Source organism: Pagrus pagrus (assembly GCF_965226575.1).
Source record: "Pagrus pagrus genome assembly, chromosome: 3".
Lineage (NCBI taxonomy): Eukaryota > Metazoa > Chordata > Actinopteri > Spariformes > Sparidae > Pagrus > Pagrus pagrus.
Genome location: NC_140187.1, coordinates 10,537,559 through 10,554,858, shown reverse-complemented (window position 1 = coordinate 10,554,858; position 17,300 = coordinate 10,537,559). Strand labels below are relative to the sequence as shown.

The window sequence follows — 17,300 nt, the reverse complement described above, 5'->3', positions numbered from 1 at the left end:
TTTTGCACTTATTATCTTACAAGCTCCAGTGAAGATTTCGGCTTAAAAAAAAAGGTTGTAAACAACAAATCAATTTTAGACTTGGACAAGCTGTATGGAGCCGTTTAAATTTTCCTTTTTTTTTTGTCGTTTATTAACGTTTCAAAGCAGTCCCCCATCTACTTGAGTTGTTTAGCAGAATGCTGCAACACAAACAGAAATGTTTGGTGAAACTTCACCAGTCTTTTCATCAGCATGAGGGTGAGTAGATAAAAACTAAATTTAAATCTTTGGCTGAAATGTTCCTTTAATGTTTTTTTAAAGAGCCACCAGAACCACTAAGATGTCATGAAATCTTCTACGCCAGACTCATGTTTATCCGTACTTGCAGAGTTAAGCTTTTCCAGAAGTTTAACCAAGGGGAAGTAACGTTGCCACAAGGTGGTTTAGGATGGCTGCGCAGAGCTTATGTAAATGCAGAGAGATCGAAATAGCAGAACTCTGAGGGTAAGAGAGCCATTACCCAATCATACGAGGTCTAGCCCTAGTGATGAGGTGAATAAATACACAAGCACCTTTCATTGATTGATTGACATTTTACTCAGCTCTAATGGTTTTTATGCTCTGTTTGACTTTGTCAGACGTCCTTGATGTTAAAATAAGCAGAAGAATCGTCCCAGACTCCAGATAAGATTTCAGTCAGATCTGTCTGGTTGTCTGCGGTGTGCTGTACTGTACAAAGTATGTGTTTGAATACTGCGCGGGCATGTTAAACATCGGCTTTGGGTTATTAGTAACCACATCCAGTGCGCGACACACATGGCTGCCTCCTGCAGCCCAGCACCAATTGTGAGATGCAGGTCCCTAAATCACAACAGTGGCCTTTAATTTATTGCTGTGTGAGCACTCAGTGATTCACTGTTTGAAGTGATGAGACGGAAACACACAGGGGCTGTTTTACAGCTCGCTACCTCAGTTAATGTGTCAAATTTTTTTGCCCTTCATTTTAAGGCGGCTGAATGTAAATGGATACTGTTCATATTTTACTATGAAACACAAATTGTAAAAAAAAAAAAAAATGCACTCTGCTGGAGTGCTTTTAATTTACTTTTTCTACATCAACAGTATGATGCAACCTCAAGTATAAACATGATTCAGTGGAGCTGAGTGGGAGGCGTTCTTATTTACATCAGTTTCACTGTATATAACCCAGTTGTTGTATTAATTATTTAGTCAGTGGTGGCCGGGAGTTGTGATTTCTTCAGTGGTCAATTTGCTCATGATTATCTCATCTTACTTTTCAGGTTGCTTTGGGAATTTTTGCTGTTTTTCTGGCCTCGACTTCTTTTAGTATTTGTTTAGATGATTAATTGATTTTCAGCTTATATCCTGCTTAAATAGACCTTTATATGTGTCACACTAAAACTTTCAAAAAATGGTATGTAAAGTATGTATGTAAAATCTGCGCAAGCTTCAAGATTCATAGGTTTCTTTCGTACATGTAAAGCTCAAACAATTCATCAACTAGAACAACTCTCAGTGGAGCGCTTACCTCCTCAAAGCCCTGACAGTCCCCTTTAATTCAACCAAGCCTAATGCAATATCAAACTCGAAAGTCCCCTTTAAAGTTTAAACCACCCCTGACTGCTTAAACCTAAATAAAGCTCACCAGATGTAGCATCTGCATCAAACTGTACTCACTCGTAGATTCAGCCACCTACATATGCCAGATGATTTCATCAAAATCCAAACATATTGCCAGAGAAATTCATAAAAAATGTCAAAAAACACCTGATCACGCAATGTTAAAGAAAGTTTATGACGATTATGAAAACATAACCTTCTTGGCGGAGGTAATTAAATGATTTTTTTGTTAACTGAATACCTCTGTGTGTTTTGGACTGTTGGTTTTACAAAATAAGAAACCAGAATACGTCATTTGAAGCCTTGAAAACATGTCTTTCAAAATGTTTTCTTTCAAATGTTATTCACAAATCATGAATAGTGTTTCCTCTGCATTCATTCAGGAGTGGTGGGCAACACAATAAGAACATTACCACCACAATTCATTATTATAATCTAGATCACAAAACAAAACAAAAAACACAAATATGAGCCACAGTGCATATAATTAGCTCTTTAATCATGATCAAATTACTTGTGAACAGTAGTGCTGCAGGCACTTGAAGCACTAGAACCAAAACTGAGGCCGACAGGGATGGAACAAACACCAAAATGCACCCCCTGCCACAATTGCAACAAAACAATCGCAGAGGAAAAACTGATGGAAAATAATCACTGCAGATACTTCTGAGTCTCTCCGTGTTGACCTTGTGGCTCCAGAGTTGTCTATACGCCGACAGAAAGTGGATTTTTTACAGCACAGGTTGTACAAGAGTGATAGATAATGTACATTTTTGGATCAAAGCATGGCACCACACTTTGTCCTGCAGCAAAGCTGTTTAAGAGTAACTTACAGCATCACAGCTGTTATACCCAGCTGATACTATTCAGTTCCTGCATGTAGAGTGGGCAGTACAATGAAAGCACAGAGGGAGAATAGGAATAGGAGAAGCGTAGGAGAGAAGCTCCCACAGTAAGCACCACTATGCACATGTATCCACCATGGAGTAAAGAACGAGATTCATTTCCCATGCCAAATTCGATAAATGTGCGATGGCGTCTCATATAGCGAGAGTAACAAGTTTATCACCATATTGACAGAAAGTACAAGGTCAAATGACTGCATTAACAGGGTGCAGGAGGGGATGTTCAGCAGACAGTATGCTCTGAAGCTGAAGTGTTTCTGCACTGCTGTTTCCCTTCTCTCTCAGCTGACGTACCTGCCTCCACCGTGGGGGGACTGCAAGGCCACGCCGATGGACTCAGACTTCTTCAGCACTTACAGCATCACGGCCTGCCGGATCGACTGTGAGACGCGATACCTGGTGGAGAACTGCAACTGCAGGATGGTCCACATGCCGGGTAGGAACCAGAAGATACTAACACCTTATATCTTCATTTAAAGATGTAGATGTTACAGAGTCTGTTGTGGTTGGAAGTGCTTTCATTCGGAATTATAGTGACAGGAACAATCTTGAAGAAACAAACTGCTTTTGCCGGCGACGGCAGCAAATCAGATACTTACACACTCCAGTGAATCGGAAAACTCAACTATTTTCACTTTGTGTTTGTGCAGTGATTACAGCTGGCACATGCTGTCTACCTCCTACATTTAATCACTGTGTGACACCTCAGATGGCAAATTGAAAAGGAGTTTGGCAAAGAGGAAACATTTGGATTTGGCCTCCGTTAACCTGCACTCACCTGTCCAATAATTGTTAATGTCTCTCTCTTCAGTCAGGGTCACTTTCAGCTCTGTGTTTGCATATTAAAAGCCAGCCAATCTGTCTGTGTGATGTTCACGATTAGCAGCTATTTTATACATGATTGTGCAGATGATTAATGTGAGTCTACCGAGAACTCCCCAGTTTAAATCCTCTACCCTGTGGATTGTGCTCTGCTGCCATTTATCTCTGCTATCTCCCTGTCATTAGAGAGATTTTTTTTAAAGCGTATGAACAAAAATACTGTGAATAATAGCAGCTGGGAAATAATTTCCTCCCCCATTGAGGACATGTCTTTTATCCTGTGTCATCCCAAAAGAGGGAGAGGGGTGGTTTGACTGCCAGGCAGAGAAAGATGGAGGTGGAGAGGGTGGTGGAGACACGGGTGACAGAGACTGAAAGTGGTGAGGAGATGCAGCAGAAGTGCATAAGTTAATGAAATCAATTACGAGATGAGATCAAATTCCAGGACAGTAATGACAGTGTAGGACAAATTAATCATAAGCGCAGATCCCGTCTTCCTTTGTGCTTCTTTGAAACCCTTGTCTTGTTTTTTTGTTCAGCCTGAGAACATTGTGTTTCCTCTGCCTGTCCTTAGGAGATGCCCCATACTGCACCCCGGAGCAGTACAAGGAGTGTGCGGATCCTGCCTTGGGTAAGGAGATTACCCAGCATGTCTGTGTGCGTGTGTGCGTATACACTGTCCAATGTGTATATCCCACTGTTCGGAGCCGCTGATCCCGGCTGATAAGGGATAATAGTTTTCCTTCAGCTTGATGGTAGCTTTTCTCAAACGGTAAAGCTCCAGCCTGGCACCAAGGCTCTCCTTTTCACACTCCCCTGTCCCTCCATCAACTGATACCTTTCATGTCTGTAGCTTGTTTTCTTATTGACTCGCAATCTCTCTTTCGTGACACAGACTCACGTGTTGGCCTCTGGCTGCTGCTGCTGCTGTCTGTCTGACTCTGTCGCCGTGTGTCTCATATCTTTTGTGTTTCTTTATAAGGGTCTCAGGGGAGTTTTTCTTTGACGTTTTCTTTCACTCTGCTGGCATTTTGTTTGTCATCCTGGGGTGACAATAAATCTATCTGTCCCTGTGTTTTCTCTCTTCCAATCTCTCCATCTTCCCTCTCTTCGCCTGTCTGTCTACTGTATTTCTTAGACTTTCTTGTCGAGAGGGACAATGACTACTGTGTGTGCGAGACGCCGTGCAACATGACACGCTACGGTAAAGAGATGTCCTTTGTCAAAATACCCAGCAAAGCATCAGCCAAGTACCTTGCCAAGAAATTCAACAAGACAGAGCAGTACATAGCGTAAGTCACATTCTTATGTCTTATTTATTCAAGGATGAGTATGGATTTTTAGCACTGCTTTACTTTTTATTCAGTTTGACACATCTTGGTGCTGTTCAGTGTAACCAGTCTTGTACTACAGCTTGTGCTTTTAGAAAAAATACTCTGCTTTGAACATTATCAGTGGTGACAAACCTCTGTGGTCTTCATGTGAGCCACTAAACCCAAAGGTATTTGTTTACCATTGTTTTAAGTGGATCAAACCGTTTACACCCACACAATAAAAACCCTAAAAGCACCACAAGGAATGATAGAAATTGAAACTGAAACTGATACAAGGCTGCACAATAACTGCTGTAACAAGTTCATCTGTTTTTTTTTATTGAGGTGGAGAAATAGAAAAAAGAGATTCCAGTCAAAGCTTAACTTGATTAATGAGCCAATATCCAGTGTTTCTTTGCCAAAATGACTGAAAAGATCAAAAGTAGTTCAAGGAAATAAGGAGAGGGTGCAATAATAGTTGAATCTTTTATCTATCATTCCCGGCGGAGCTGTTGAGGACAAGATAATTACACCATATGTAGTCAGAGTGCTGCAAAAACCTTTCACTTCTCCCTTCAGAAATGATTTTTTAATTCCCTGTGGATAGATGTGAGCCCATCCGCTTCATTTTTTCGACTGGCCATATTTCCCATCAGTCTGATGAACAGTAGCTTGGAGGGTTCTGGTATCTGGGATGCACAGGGTTTACTGGTGTGAAACTGAAGTCTGTCACAGTCTTTCTACCGGAAACCTGACACACAGACACACAGAGAGAGAGAGAGAGAGAGAGAGACATCGGCTGTTTGACAGCAACTCTGATCAGATGTATTGCGGGTTACTCACAAAAAATGAGAACACCTGACAGTGAGGAAGCGTAATTCAAGCTACAGGCTGACACCTCACATAGGTGGGCCAGCAAATCAAGAGAAGACACCCAGGAATGTCAGTAATAACAAGATAAAAAACCACCTAGATCAGTGATTCCCAGCCAAGGGCACCAGTATCACACCCAAGGGGGGTAATCTAACTCTGCAGCTGCAAGGGGGAACGTGGAAAGATTGTAGAGAAGCTAAACTGATTTTGAAGAAGTAATGAAATAGAAACTGCAACTTTGATTTAAAAATATATCCACATATTGAGTTAGCTGTAACACGCTGTGCATGAAAACTAGTTAGCAAGCAAGCAGAGACGTCGTAGCAGTTAGCTTAAGCTAAGGGATGAATGGTTGAAACAGTTACCGAGCTAAACATAATCAAAAAAACAGTTCAAATAGTCAGCTAAACGTGATGGATAAACAAAATGTAAATGATAGATAAAAAAGTAATGGATAAACAGTTAAAATAGTTAGCTAAAAGTAATGGAAACTGGATAAAGAGTAGAAATATTTTGCTAAAAGTAATGGATAAACTCAAATAGTGAGAGTAGGGTAGACAGGGGTCAATTATAAGAATTTTTGGTTTTGATGTTGTTACTCAAAAACTGTTTGGATACCATTATGTAGGAAACCCCTGCCTGTGTTCTACTTGTTAACAGTCATCAAGGTCACATTCACAAATTACATCTGCCCCCACATGCAGGGGCGATTGTAACGACAAGTGTAACACCTACATATAAATACCAAGGACCATAATACACTTCCAGGAATATAAATATAGTAAAACCATTTAATATCCATTTAATAATTAGTTCCAGTTTATAGTCTTAGTGGAAAAACTTTGTGAAACATCAGTTTGTCTACTGGCAGGGAGGGAGGGATCATAGGGATTCAAACTGAACATTTGACAAAGATATAAAATGTTAGACAACAGGATGGCCATCAGAACTAGACAGATTTCAATTCAGAAGACACTGAAGGTTAAGAGCGTATGAGTAAAACGCTAAGGACGGGAAAAAAAATAGTATTTCTCAAAAAGGAGTTTTGGCAGAGAGACATCAGTTTGTCCTTTGGCAGACAGAGAGGGATCATCAAAGACCATCTGTATTATGAATTTCATGGCTCCGCATCGCTTCTGCTTCAAAATGTTACAATTGCCCCGATCTCTAATGGATAAGGATTTCAGATAGTTAGCTAAAAGTAGCTAATTGATATACAGTAGATATAATTTGATAATTTTGCTAATAGCCAAAACTAATTTTTCAAAAAATGAGTGTAAAGTAATGGATAAAAGCTTCAAATAGTTGGCTAAACATAATGTAGACGCCTGCTGTGATAAGACAAAATGCCCGCCGTGAAAGAGGTCTGATTGAGCTCATCTAACAGGGGTGTGGGTGTAAAAAAGGGTTTGAAACCACGAACCGGAGATTACCTCACCAGTTCATGATGAATCAAGTTCATGATTATTGTCCTTCATGGTGTTTTTATGTGCTTTTAATAAAGTTGTTGCAGTCAAACTGCAGGAGCTGGAACTATATCCGCCACATGATTCAGCGTGAAACGAGCAGATGCTGTGTGATCATTTTGTATTAATACATCTCCATCTCGACATTATCAGATGCAATTTGCCTTTTTTTCCACTCAGCCCTCGGCTTTACCAGAGTTCCTCTTAAGACTGACATATACTGTAATCACTTGTCTCCACTGAAATTTGAGAAATAAAACAGTTGAGTCCAATAAAAATAAAACAAAACAAGAGCTACAAAGTCGAATTATGGTTTTGATCTCAACTCCAGTGGGGTGTGAAGTCTGATACGTCCCACAGAGAGGATATTCAGGAATCAAAATAATAGTCTGCCTTGCCCTGGGCCTTTGAACTAATCCCCATTCTTTCTTCTTTCTGCTGAAGTAAAGACTTTAAGACATTAACACAGTATGAAATCAAACAGCTGTCATCACTTCCCTTGTTTTCCTCAATGACCACAGCCACCGAGAGGGGAAATTAGTTAGTGATGGCAGGTTATTTGCTCAACTTGACACATGTGCTCCGTTATCTGCAGGAAGTGGCAGCCTCACCAGTCATCTTCTCCGCCTGAGGAAACTGATAAAAATTTTAAAAAAAAGAGTATAGAAAATATAAACTGAGACATTTGGATATGTGACTTAAGACTTCATGCTTCTCTCTCTCTCTCTGTTTGCAGTGATAACATTCTGGTTCTGGATATCTACTTTGAGGCGCTGAACTATGAAACCATTGAGCAAAAGAAAGCCTACGAATTGGCAGGCCTTCTGGGTAAGGAAATGGCTGTCAAGTGTTTTCTGGGGAATAGATAATATGCAGAATGCAACATGACAGATGCTTTTTATCAAAAGTGACAGTAACGCAAGTGCTTGCATTTTTATAATAAGTGCTCAGGTCCCAGTGGACATAAAACTGTCTCTCTAATCTATCAGACCTTTCAACTGTCCTTTTTTTTTTTTTTTTGCAAACATCTTTGTTTCCTGTTACATCTCACCTTTCAGTAATACATATTAAAAAAATGATGTTTCAAAGCTCATCTATGTGTCATGTGTCGTCCCTTTTACTTATCTTTCCAGGTGATATTGGAGGTCAGATGGGTCTCTTCATCGGAGCCAGCATCCTCACTATTCTCGAACTCTTTGACTATCTGTATGAGGTAAAACACGTCTTTTTTTAAACGTCTCCCGTCATCTCACTTACATAAAACACCCAGCGCAATGTATTCTTGAATTTCTTGATCACAAAAGGGAGGATTTTCACACAATGCTCACACAATGTTACCATTTGCACAAGGACTTGTTTCTGCGAGCGTGACGAACGCTCTGTGTCCCTCACAACCCTGCAGCTTTGTCTCTGCGCGACACACACACACACATACACACGTATCTCAGCAGCAGCAACACCGAATACATTAACATTTTGGATGTATTATATTTTAGATTAGTCAGGATGTCTCTGTCCGCTCTCATTAGAGTAACTCTATGTTGCACGCTTCTTTTGTCCCTTCCTTTCCACCAGCAATGCGGAGAGACTTTTTGTGTGTGTCAGTCCTTGATTTTAAATGTGCGTGTGTGCACATGTAGAAGATCGATGGGGTAGCACATGTATAGATACATAAAATCGAAATAATTTGAATTTTAAGTTTTCCTAGTTCTTTAAAGTCAAAAGCAAAAGCAATTAATATTGTGTTTTGACCCCAAAAAGTAATTAATGGATGTCCTCGCCTGTTTTTCAGGTGATCAAGTACAAGCTCTGCAGATGCGTGAAGAAGAAACACAAAGGCCGCAACAACAACGACCGGGGAGCTGTGCTGAGCCTGGATGATGTGAAACGCCATGTCAGTAGGCTGCTTCTAAGTACTTTCATCTTGTCAGACCGCATTGCTTTGACACGGGGGGGCACACACTCTCTTCTTTGTCTTCACTGTCTCAACTGCAGCCAGAGTGAAGCCGGACGAAACGTCGGTGGCGGGGAAGAGTAAACAAGAGAGTGAAGAGATAAGGATGGAGGGAAGGACTTGAGAGACACGAAAGGGAGCGAGAGAGAGAGAGAGAGAGACAGAGAGAGAAAGTGATTGGGATGAGAGGGAGAGAAAATTGAGAGGGAGAAGTAGGAGAGCGGAAAGTGGCTTCAATTTAATCAAAAGCTGGGGGACAGGACCAGAAGGGACAGGCCGGAATTAGAGCTTTGGAAGGTGTGACAGCTCACTTATCTCCAAGTGTAAATGAAGCCAGTTCACTTTAATTGTAAGTCTGCAGCCAGCAAGAGGGGAAAAAAAGGAAAAGACCCACTCCTCTGATCTGCTCTCCTGACATATTTGGTAGTCTTTCCATCCACCTTCATTATTTTCATCATATTTCTTCCTGAGTATTTCTCATAAGCTATTTCCTCTCGCCTCCTGCCCCAGCTTGTTGATCATGTCATGTTTTTCTGAGAGCGTATTTATGATTTTCAGGGTCGTCTCAAATGGGTTTTATTTTCTGTTTTATTCCGGTTGTGATGACTCCCCCCGTGTGCGTTTGCTTTCCTATCGGTCTCAATGCTTCCTCTCCTGCTGATCATTCCTCACTTCTGTCTTTATCCTCCTCTCTACTTTATCTTTATCTCTCGCTCAGGCTCCTTGTGAGAACCTGCGTACACCATCAACATATCCTGGCAACATGCTACCTCATCACCCGGGCCAGGCCAACTTTGAAGACTTCACTTGCTGAGCAGACCCGGGTGGAGCATCAAAGCGTGCGTTATGCAACCAAAGCCAACCACACAACAAGAACTATCCAACGCGGGGAGTGTGAGGAACTGATACGAAGTCTTAACAGAGGCACTTTTTACATAGAAACGGAGCAAAGCAGACAAATCAAACACGACAAACGCGGTGAAAACTGAGGCAAAGTGGAGAGGAAAATCCCAAATATTAAAAAAAAAATCTGTTAATTTTTCCGGAGAACATTTCATGCAGCACTCTACAAAACTCTTCTATTTCTGTGTTTTCCACTGGAATACTGCCGCAAACGAAAGGATGCTCACGGAGAAACCTTGCCAACACGGACCTTTCTTTCAAAAGACATGAAAAAAAAATGAAAAAAAACAAACAAACAAGGGAAAATGTACAGTTATCACATCATAGACAGCAGATCAGAAAAAGAGCCCCCATGCCTTTATATAACACAGCAACACACGCTGGTTTCAAACGAGTGGGACAAATATTCATACTGCTTTACTCCACTGTACATGTAGCAACATCTGTAACTGTTGCGGCGCTCCATAAAACAACAGCTGGACTCTTGTGTCGTTTGTTTCGAGAATGTATCGATGTTCGCGGTGAGTGTAGGAAGCCTTCGGGGAGCCGTGGTGGCGGTGGTCGTGGTAGAGGTGCATCATCTACCATCTGAAATGTACTGGTGATGATTTCAGGTCTCATCATGTAAATGCATGCTCGTAACCGTCCAGTGCATGTTTTTCATTTCATTTATCATTTTGATTTTTCTTTTTTTTTATATACATATAATAGTATATAAATATTATAATTACCAAGTTTGCCTCAATGATATACAGGAAAAGGAAGATGATACATCCCATATGTTTGTGTTTATGTGTGTAGCTATGCAGTGTGTGTGTGTGTGTGTGTGTGTGTCATCAGTGCCCGAGAAGGTACAGTGTGTTTGTTGATGCAAATGAATGAGCTGCACTTAATTACAATTCTCATTTTTTTTCTTTAATTTTTTATTATACCTGCGCCCGACGAGTCGAGGAGTCTTCATTCAACTTAATTTCCTCTTATCTCGACTCTCTCTGAGGTGCTGAGGTGAATTTTTCTTCCTTTTTTTTTTTCCAGGAGAGTCAATTGCTGAAATCCTTCGAGTTTTGTGGGGCTGTTAATTCTTTCTGTATCTGTGTTCTAGTTGCAAAAGTCTTATCAAAGCACAATAACGCCAGTATGTAGAGGTGATGTAAAAGACAACGTACTATTCTTCTTGATATATTGTCATATTATTAATATCGTGTTGATCCGAATGTTTTTAAGTTGTTTTTTTCTTTTTTCTTTCATATAAAACAAACTCGATATTGCCTAAGAACCCTGTCTCCATCTTCCAGGTAATAGGCTGGTCTATTTAGTTATCAAAGCATAAATAAAATGTAAATATCATTTGGAAAATTGTTATTCTTCTGAGGTTTTATTCTTACTGATGGATCTCCTATTAGAAAGCCTTTATTTTCCTGTTTTGGTTTCCAGAGGCAAAGCAAAGTATTTTCAAACTCCAGACACTGTGCAAATGTTCATTTTTTAATCACGAGTTGCTCTCAGAAAATCTGATTAAGCACTCTGCACTCCCATCTAAGGCGTTTCGCTATCTCGTTTCTCTCTAATCAACATGTTATCTTGTGTTTCTGCCTCATGCAACATTTTCTCGGAATTAAATCAGCATTACGCAGAGGCTTTGGGGGCAGGAGCCTGGTATTAAAATAGATATTACTTATCTGCTTCAGCCATGCATTTGTGCTGCACTTTGAAACAGCTGCAAGCAGCAACATCGGTGCATTTGGAGCTCCGTGTAATTACAGTTCGAGCTGCTGTACGACAAAAGGATGGATGAGAAAATTTCCTGCTCAGCCAATACAAGTTTTATCAAGATTGTAGGTCAGCCAGCAGGAGCACATTACGGACGGTGTCTCTCGTGTTACACTGTACATCTGGTGCTGCCAACTGCCACACTTATATTAGAAAAACGGCTTAGTAATACATGACTCTGGGAGTATTGGCGCCCAGCTGTGTGCCCTTAAACATGGTCTGCCTTGAAATCAGTCCCCTGCCACCAGACGTCAAGGGTTACTCAAGGTCGAGAAGTTTACTTTTGCCTTATCATTTTTTCAGAAAAAACTTTTAGTGGGAAGCTAAAACATTAACATTGTTCATCAAGTGTGAGCGTGCATTCATTTTTTATTATTCAGAGGAGAAGCCTCAGCTGGTTACCACGCATTAATATACAAGTGTTAAAGCTCTTGGGAAAACTGTATCCAACATCTGATGAAGAAGATTTTCTCCTGTTTTGAATGTCACACGAGAATGACACATGGTTTTTGCCCCCTGATGGTTTTATTATTTTCTGTTGTACCTGCCAAGAAGACAAATTAATCGAGAAATAAAAGACGATGCTGTTCATTTCCTGTTTGCGTTTGTGTCTTTGTCTGAGCGACAGAACAGTGCAGGGGAGGGTCAGAAAGCAGGAGAGCTGCCTGGAGGTGACAAGAATCCTGCAGGAGATGCTTTCTGCATCCTGATAAGGCTCCAGAGTGAAGCAGGTGGGGTGTGTGTGGGAGGTGGCAATACCAGCAGGATTTCCAGTGGGAGTTCAGGCAACCTCAAAATGTCTCCAAAAATTCTGGATTTCCTGCAGACTTGTGCTTTTAATTGTTCACATGTCGTTAGCAGAAATCTTGGCAGCAATGTCCTTCCTCCCTGCCGGTTGAGGTCAAATCATTACTTGCCCTCATTCAGCTTCTCGATAAAAAAGATCAGAGATGACTGCTCCCTCCTTGCTTTCTCCTTGTTGGTTGACACAAAGCCAATGAGTGGACAAAATAAGTCATGATGGAGCCCATCCCAAACTGCCTGTCCTCCTTAAATAGCTCTAACACCTTCAGATAATCACACCAGGCAGCTGGACATGATTTAGAGAGAGGGGAGCAGGGAACTTCTTACATTAGTTGTTATATTTTTATGAGACTTGCTGTTTTCACCCACATCTGTCAGTATAATCATGCCTTCTGCCGCTCATTGAACATTCACTCACGCTCAAGATCTTTTTATATCAGAGGTAATTTCCTCCTAATCCTATTATCGCATCTTATCATCTACACACCAACAAGGAGATTACGCTCTTGTTTTACAAGTTCTTAATGTGGTGCAGTGTTTTGTCGTTTCCACTGACTAGATTATCACCCAGTGGTAGGAGGTATTTTTTTTATGATGTTTGACACTATGGTTGCTTGGACCCAGTATTTTAAGGACAGTCCTGCTAGTTGCAGAAACTTACGGGCATTCAAAATATGACATTCAAAACTGCAGAACACTCAATGACAAACAGTTACATGTAAGTTTAAAGTCAATTAAAGCAGACTGAAACAGTTGGTAACATTGGTTAAATAGCCCAACAGCTGTACATTTACTCAAGACCACACCACTGAAGTTATGAATTTTGAAGTTTATTGTCTTGGATATTTAAGATGATGTAAAACTGGATTGAGTGTGAGGGGGATGGAGGGTTGAGTGGTTGTGGAAGGTTTGGCTGGTGTTGAATGGAGAAGGGAAGCGGGGGAATTGAGGCTCTGAATGGGGGAGCGCCTCTTTGTGCGTCCGGATCTGTTTCCAGATGTGCCCCCAGTGGTTCCTGTATTAACACAATTAAGAGAGAGAAGGGAGACGGAAAAGAAAAAAAGGGGTTTGTGGGGAGAGAGATCTAAGAACTGAGTACTTCCATTTCATACTACTTTATACTTTTACTTTATTACATCTGAGAGGAAGAAATTGTACTTGTAACTGCACATTTCAATGACTTTAGCTACTAGTTACTTTGCAGATTTAAATTATTAACACATCATTTGAGATCAACAAAATTACGTTTTGTATTTTATCAAATAAAGAAATTATGATTTGCAACATTTAAGTGACACACATTAGAGCAACATTATGTAGAAAATTGCATTTTGTGTGAGTTGCCACTGGGATCCCACCCTCTCACTGAAGTTACCGCAAAAAATCACCTATTGACCTCATTCCCACTTCCTGCCGGAAAAAAGGTCTTTGATTTTTATCTGAAGTGTTTTGGCTTCAAAACATCACTGAGCAGCTTTCACAGGAACGAGCGGGGCTCCACCTCCAACACTGTGTCCTGTAATAAAACGTCCTTGAATAGACCGCATCCCAAATTCCTTCTTTATTTACGCGCCACCACCGGATGTTGATAAATGCAGAGTTTAGACATTCCCCTTGCACACAAAAGCCCGATCAGAGCAGGTTTAAGCTGGATGTTTGACAAGTGGAAAAGGGGTAATAGTGTAGAAACAAGTGATTGGGGGGGCGGAGTGGCTGAGACAGAGACACCATTCAACCTAATGCAAGTCACTGTACCATCAACATCATTTTGAAGCTGTTGTTTTAAGGTAAAATATGTTACCAACCAATAAACACACACTGAAATATGTTTTTAAACACATTTAAGAGTCAGGTTCATGAGATTTCTCTATTGCAGCTATAACTGTATGCTAAAATATGTTTCTGAAAGCATTTCAGGCGAGAAGTGGGCAGTGTAGTATCAGAATCTTGGTTTGTGGCTTATCAGCACTGCCTCGACTTTGGTGTGACGCCCCTCACTCGATCCAAGCTCTCTCTCTCTCGATCAGACTTTACTCTTCGTGTCCATGGAAAATGTGGACCAACAATCTGTAGTCGATACAACAGCACTGGAAATCTGCCAGATGGCTCGTTTTGCGTCATTTGGCGGATTTTTGCCATCAAAAGAGTGGAGCGGTTTTAGTTTACCATTGTTCATTTGCACATACAATGTAGTGATGCAAAGCTGTTTATAAAAAGCAAAGTTCCCATTTGATTTGCTTTTCTGAGCACTTCAGTAACAAAAAATAAATAAATAACGCGAACACTGAGTGGGTGATTTTCTCCCCATGAATATATTGACCCAGTTTTCACCCACTGATTTCTTAGTGCGTTACTTTATATTCCTGGATCTATACTGTGCAGAGATGAATTTTCAAAGCTGAGCTGACACTGCAGCCTGTCTCCGTCCTCTCCCTGCTGCCAGCATGTCAGATGAGTCACGTTTCTGGTATAAATTTATCCTGTCAGATCTCTCAGTGCAATTAGGATGCTCAGCCGTTTGTCATAGATAAGGCTGAGGCCCAGCTCCTCTGGGCTCCACTTTACATTCTGCTCGTTAAGAGGATTAATAATTACAACAGAGTCAAGTTTCTCAGCGCTGAAAGACGCGGTATTAGATCCCAGACTTGGGTCCGCCTGATATGTCCTTTAATTTGTTTAAAGTACAAACCCTTATTCATTTGTTTCATATCCCGGCTGTCAGGAGGCCTGTCAAGGATAAACCCCATCAGCTGCCATCGTACACACACACACACACACACACAATGCAAAATCCTCTCTGGCGATTTTGAAACACAATGCACCAAATCAATCTTTTTTTCTCCCATGAATGAGGATTGTGCCACATAATGTATGCCCCCTCCTCCCTCGTATGCACTCACACGAGCACAGATCAAACACAAAACAGGCTATGCAAACAGATGGGATGCCATGTTTTGTACTGTTGTAGCTCCATACTAATTGGGTGGAAGTGTAATGGCATCAGAGTTTGGAAACAAGAAAGTGTTTGATTCTGTGTCTGACTTACAGGACCCCAGCCGCTCCACTCTTAGCTCGTTGTTTACTTGTTTATACAAAAAAACAACCCTTCAGAGGTTCAACAGCCCTCTGCGTGTATGTATCTCTCCCCAGATCAAACATTAGACTGATGATATGCATTCAAAGGAGGTCATGTGAAGCTGTTTCTGTTCAGTATGGAGGTGCTGCAGATGGGACTCAGATCAGCTCATCATCAAGACTTTAACTGATTTACTAATTCATGAACCCCTATTGTGGCGAAAGAAATGTTTTGTTTTGATTTGATTAGATATCCAAAAATAAAATGTCTGTGATTTATGTGATGACTCAGAGCGAGAGTTGACTTGAAGCACAGAGCCGTTACGAAACCAAAAATAAAATGAAAGCTCACAATGTTCACAGGAAAGTGTTTCTGTTGTGACTTTGTTTAGCACCTTTCACGACTGCATAAAATAAAGTTACTGTGATGTTTTACCTTCTTTGTTATTCTGTTTTGTGCCCATGAATATTTATTGTTGTACAGGGTAAAATTAATTTACAAAAGCACTTTTATTTCATTATATCCCACATTGATCCAGTATGCAGTACATATTTCTTCTACACCTTTGTGTGAGAGCTCCAGATGCTGTTTGGTTTGGTTTTAATATAGTTTGGAGAAAGTTGTGCTGAGTGATATAACAAACAAAACCTGACGAACCCAGACAGGCTTTGGTTTGATCTGATTTTAATACTTTAAGTCATATTGTAGTAGTACTGTGGACCTACTAACAAACTTTGCAGCAGTCATTCATAATTGTATCAAATTATTTGACATCAGAATTGGAGAAACAAAAAGCTGAGCTGTCCAAGCATTTAGTGGTTATAGTTTCCTTTTTCAGGAATGTGTCATCACTGGCCAAACATTATTGACTTTATTTTTCCATATTTGATTTTGTGACCTGTTTACTTTTGTTTGTTGAAAACAAGTGGAAATTATTTTGTAGTAATTACAATAACATTTTAAATATGCTATATTATGATTACGTTTGACCTAGATTTTTAATTAAGTTGAGCTATTTCTATCTACCTTAGCGTGAGTAAAAACAGGACATATTGTACATAACGGTGCGTATAGGCCTACTATATATTATTAAAGAAGAAATAAAAAATTGAAGTTGACTATGATTGTATTTGTTACTTATTCATTAAACTACTCTTTTTAATTATTCATTTTAAATCCAGTTAATTATGCATTTTATTATATATTTCAGAACAATGTCACTCAGCCTTGTGTGGGTTTATTTTACACTCTTCTTCTATTGACTTCTAATTATCCATGACCAGTAACGCAATCATCTTAAAGGATACGTTCACCCAAATTTGAAAATTTTGTCATGTCATTATCCACTTCACAGCAAAACAGCATCATAGCATTCTCCTAAAGAACTGGAGTAGCTGGAGACTTGTTTTAAAACCTAAACAAACAACTGAATGAAAACATAAAATGGCTCCATACAGTTCGTCTGGTGTTTAATTTAATTTATACCATTTTTAAAGCCAAAATCCTCAGCTAAAAGTTGTTGCGTGCAGCCTGTCCGAAGTGGGTGCAAGACCTTGGCAGGGTTTCAAGGGTGTAAATAACATCTTTACAAATCAGTTTGTGATCTTGAAGCTTCTGGAGACTTAGATCACGCCAGACAAGCTGTATGCAGCCATTTCATGTATTTTTTTTACATTTTAAAACAAGTCCCCATCTACTTCTGTTGTTTGGGAGAGTGCTGGCATGCTATTGTGCTGTGAGGCTCCAGAAATGTTTAGTTGACTATGAAGCATGAAGGTGAGTAGCCTGGAT

At 40.3% G+C, this 17,300-nt stretch overlaps 1 protein-coding gene across 4 annotated transcripts in view; it reads left to right on the top strand.

The window, feature by feature from the left end:
* Positions 1 to 12,220, top strand: part of asic1b (acid-sensing (proton-gated) ion channel 1b) — a 162,036-nt gene extending 149,816 nt beyond the window's left edge. For all 4 annotated transcript variants that reach the window (XM_084348702.1, XM_084348701.1, XM_084348699.1 and 1 more), the window contains 7 exons: positions 2,814 to 2,964; positions 3,925 to 3,981; positions 4,489 to 4,642; positions 7,739 to 7,830; positions 8,136 to 8,215; positions 8,795 to 8,896; positions 9,675 to 12,220. In XM_084348702.1, the coding sequence (XP_084204828.1) occupies positions 2,814 to 2,964; positions 3,925 to 3,981; positions 4,489 to 4,642; positions 7,739 to 7,830; positions 8,136 to 8,215; positions 8,795 to 8,896; positions 9,675 to 9,770 (732 nt within the window). In that variant the 3' untranslated portion in view covers positions 9,771 to 12,220. The remainder of the gene's footprint in view (positions 1 to 2,813; positions 2,965 to 3,924; positions 3,982 to 4,488; positions 4,643 to 7,738; positions 7,831 to 8,135; positions 8,216 to 8,794; positions 8,897 to 9,674) is intronic.
* Positions 12,221 to 17,300: the final 5,080 nt, after the last annotated feature.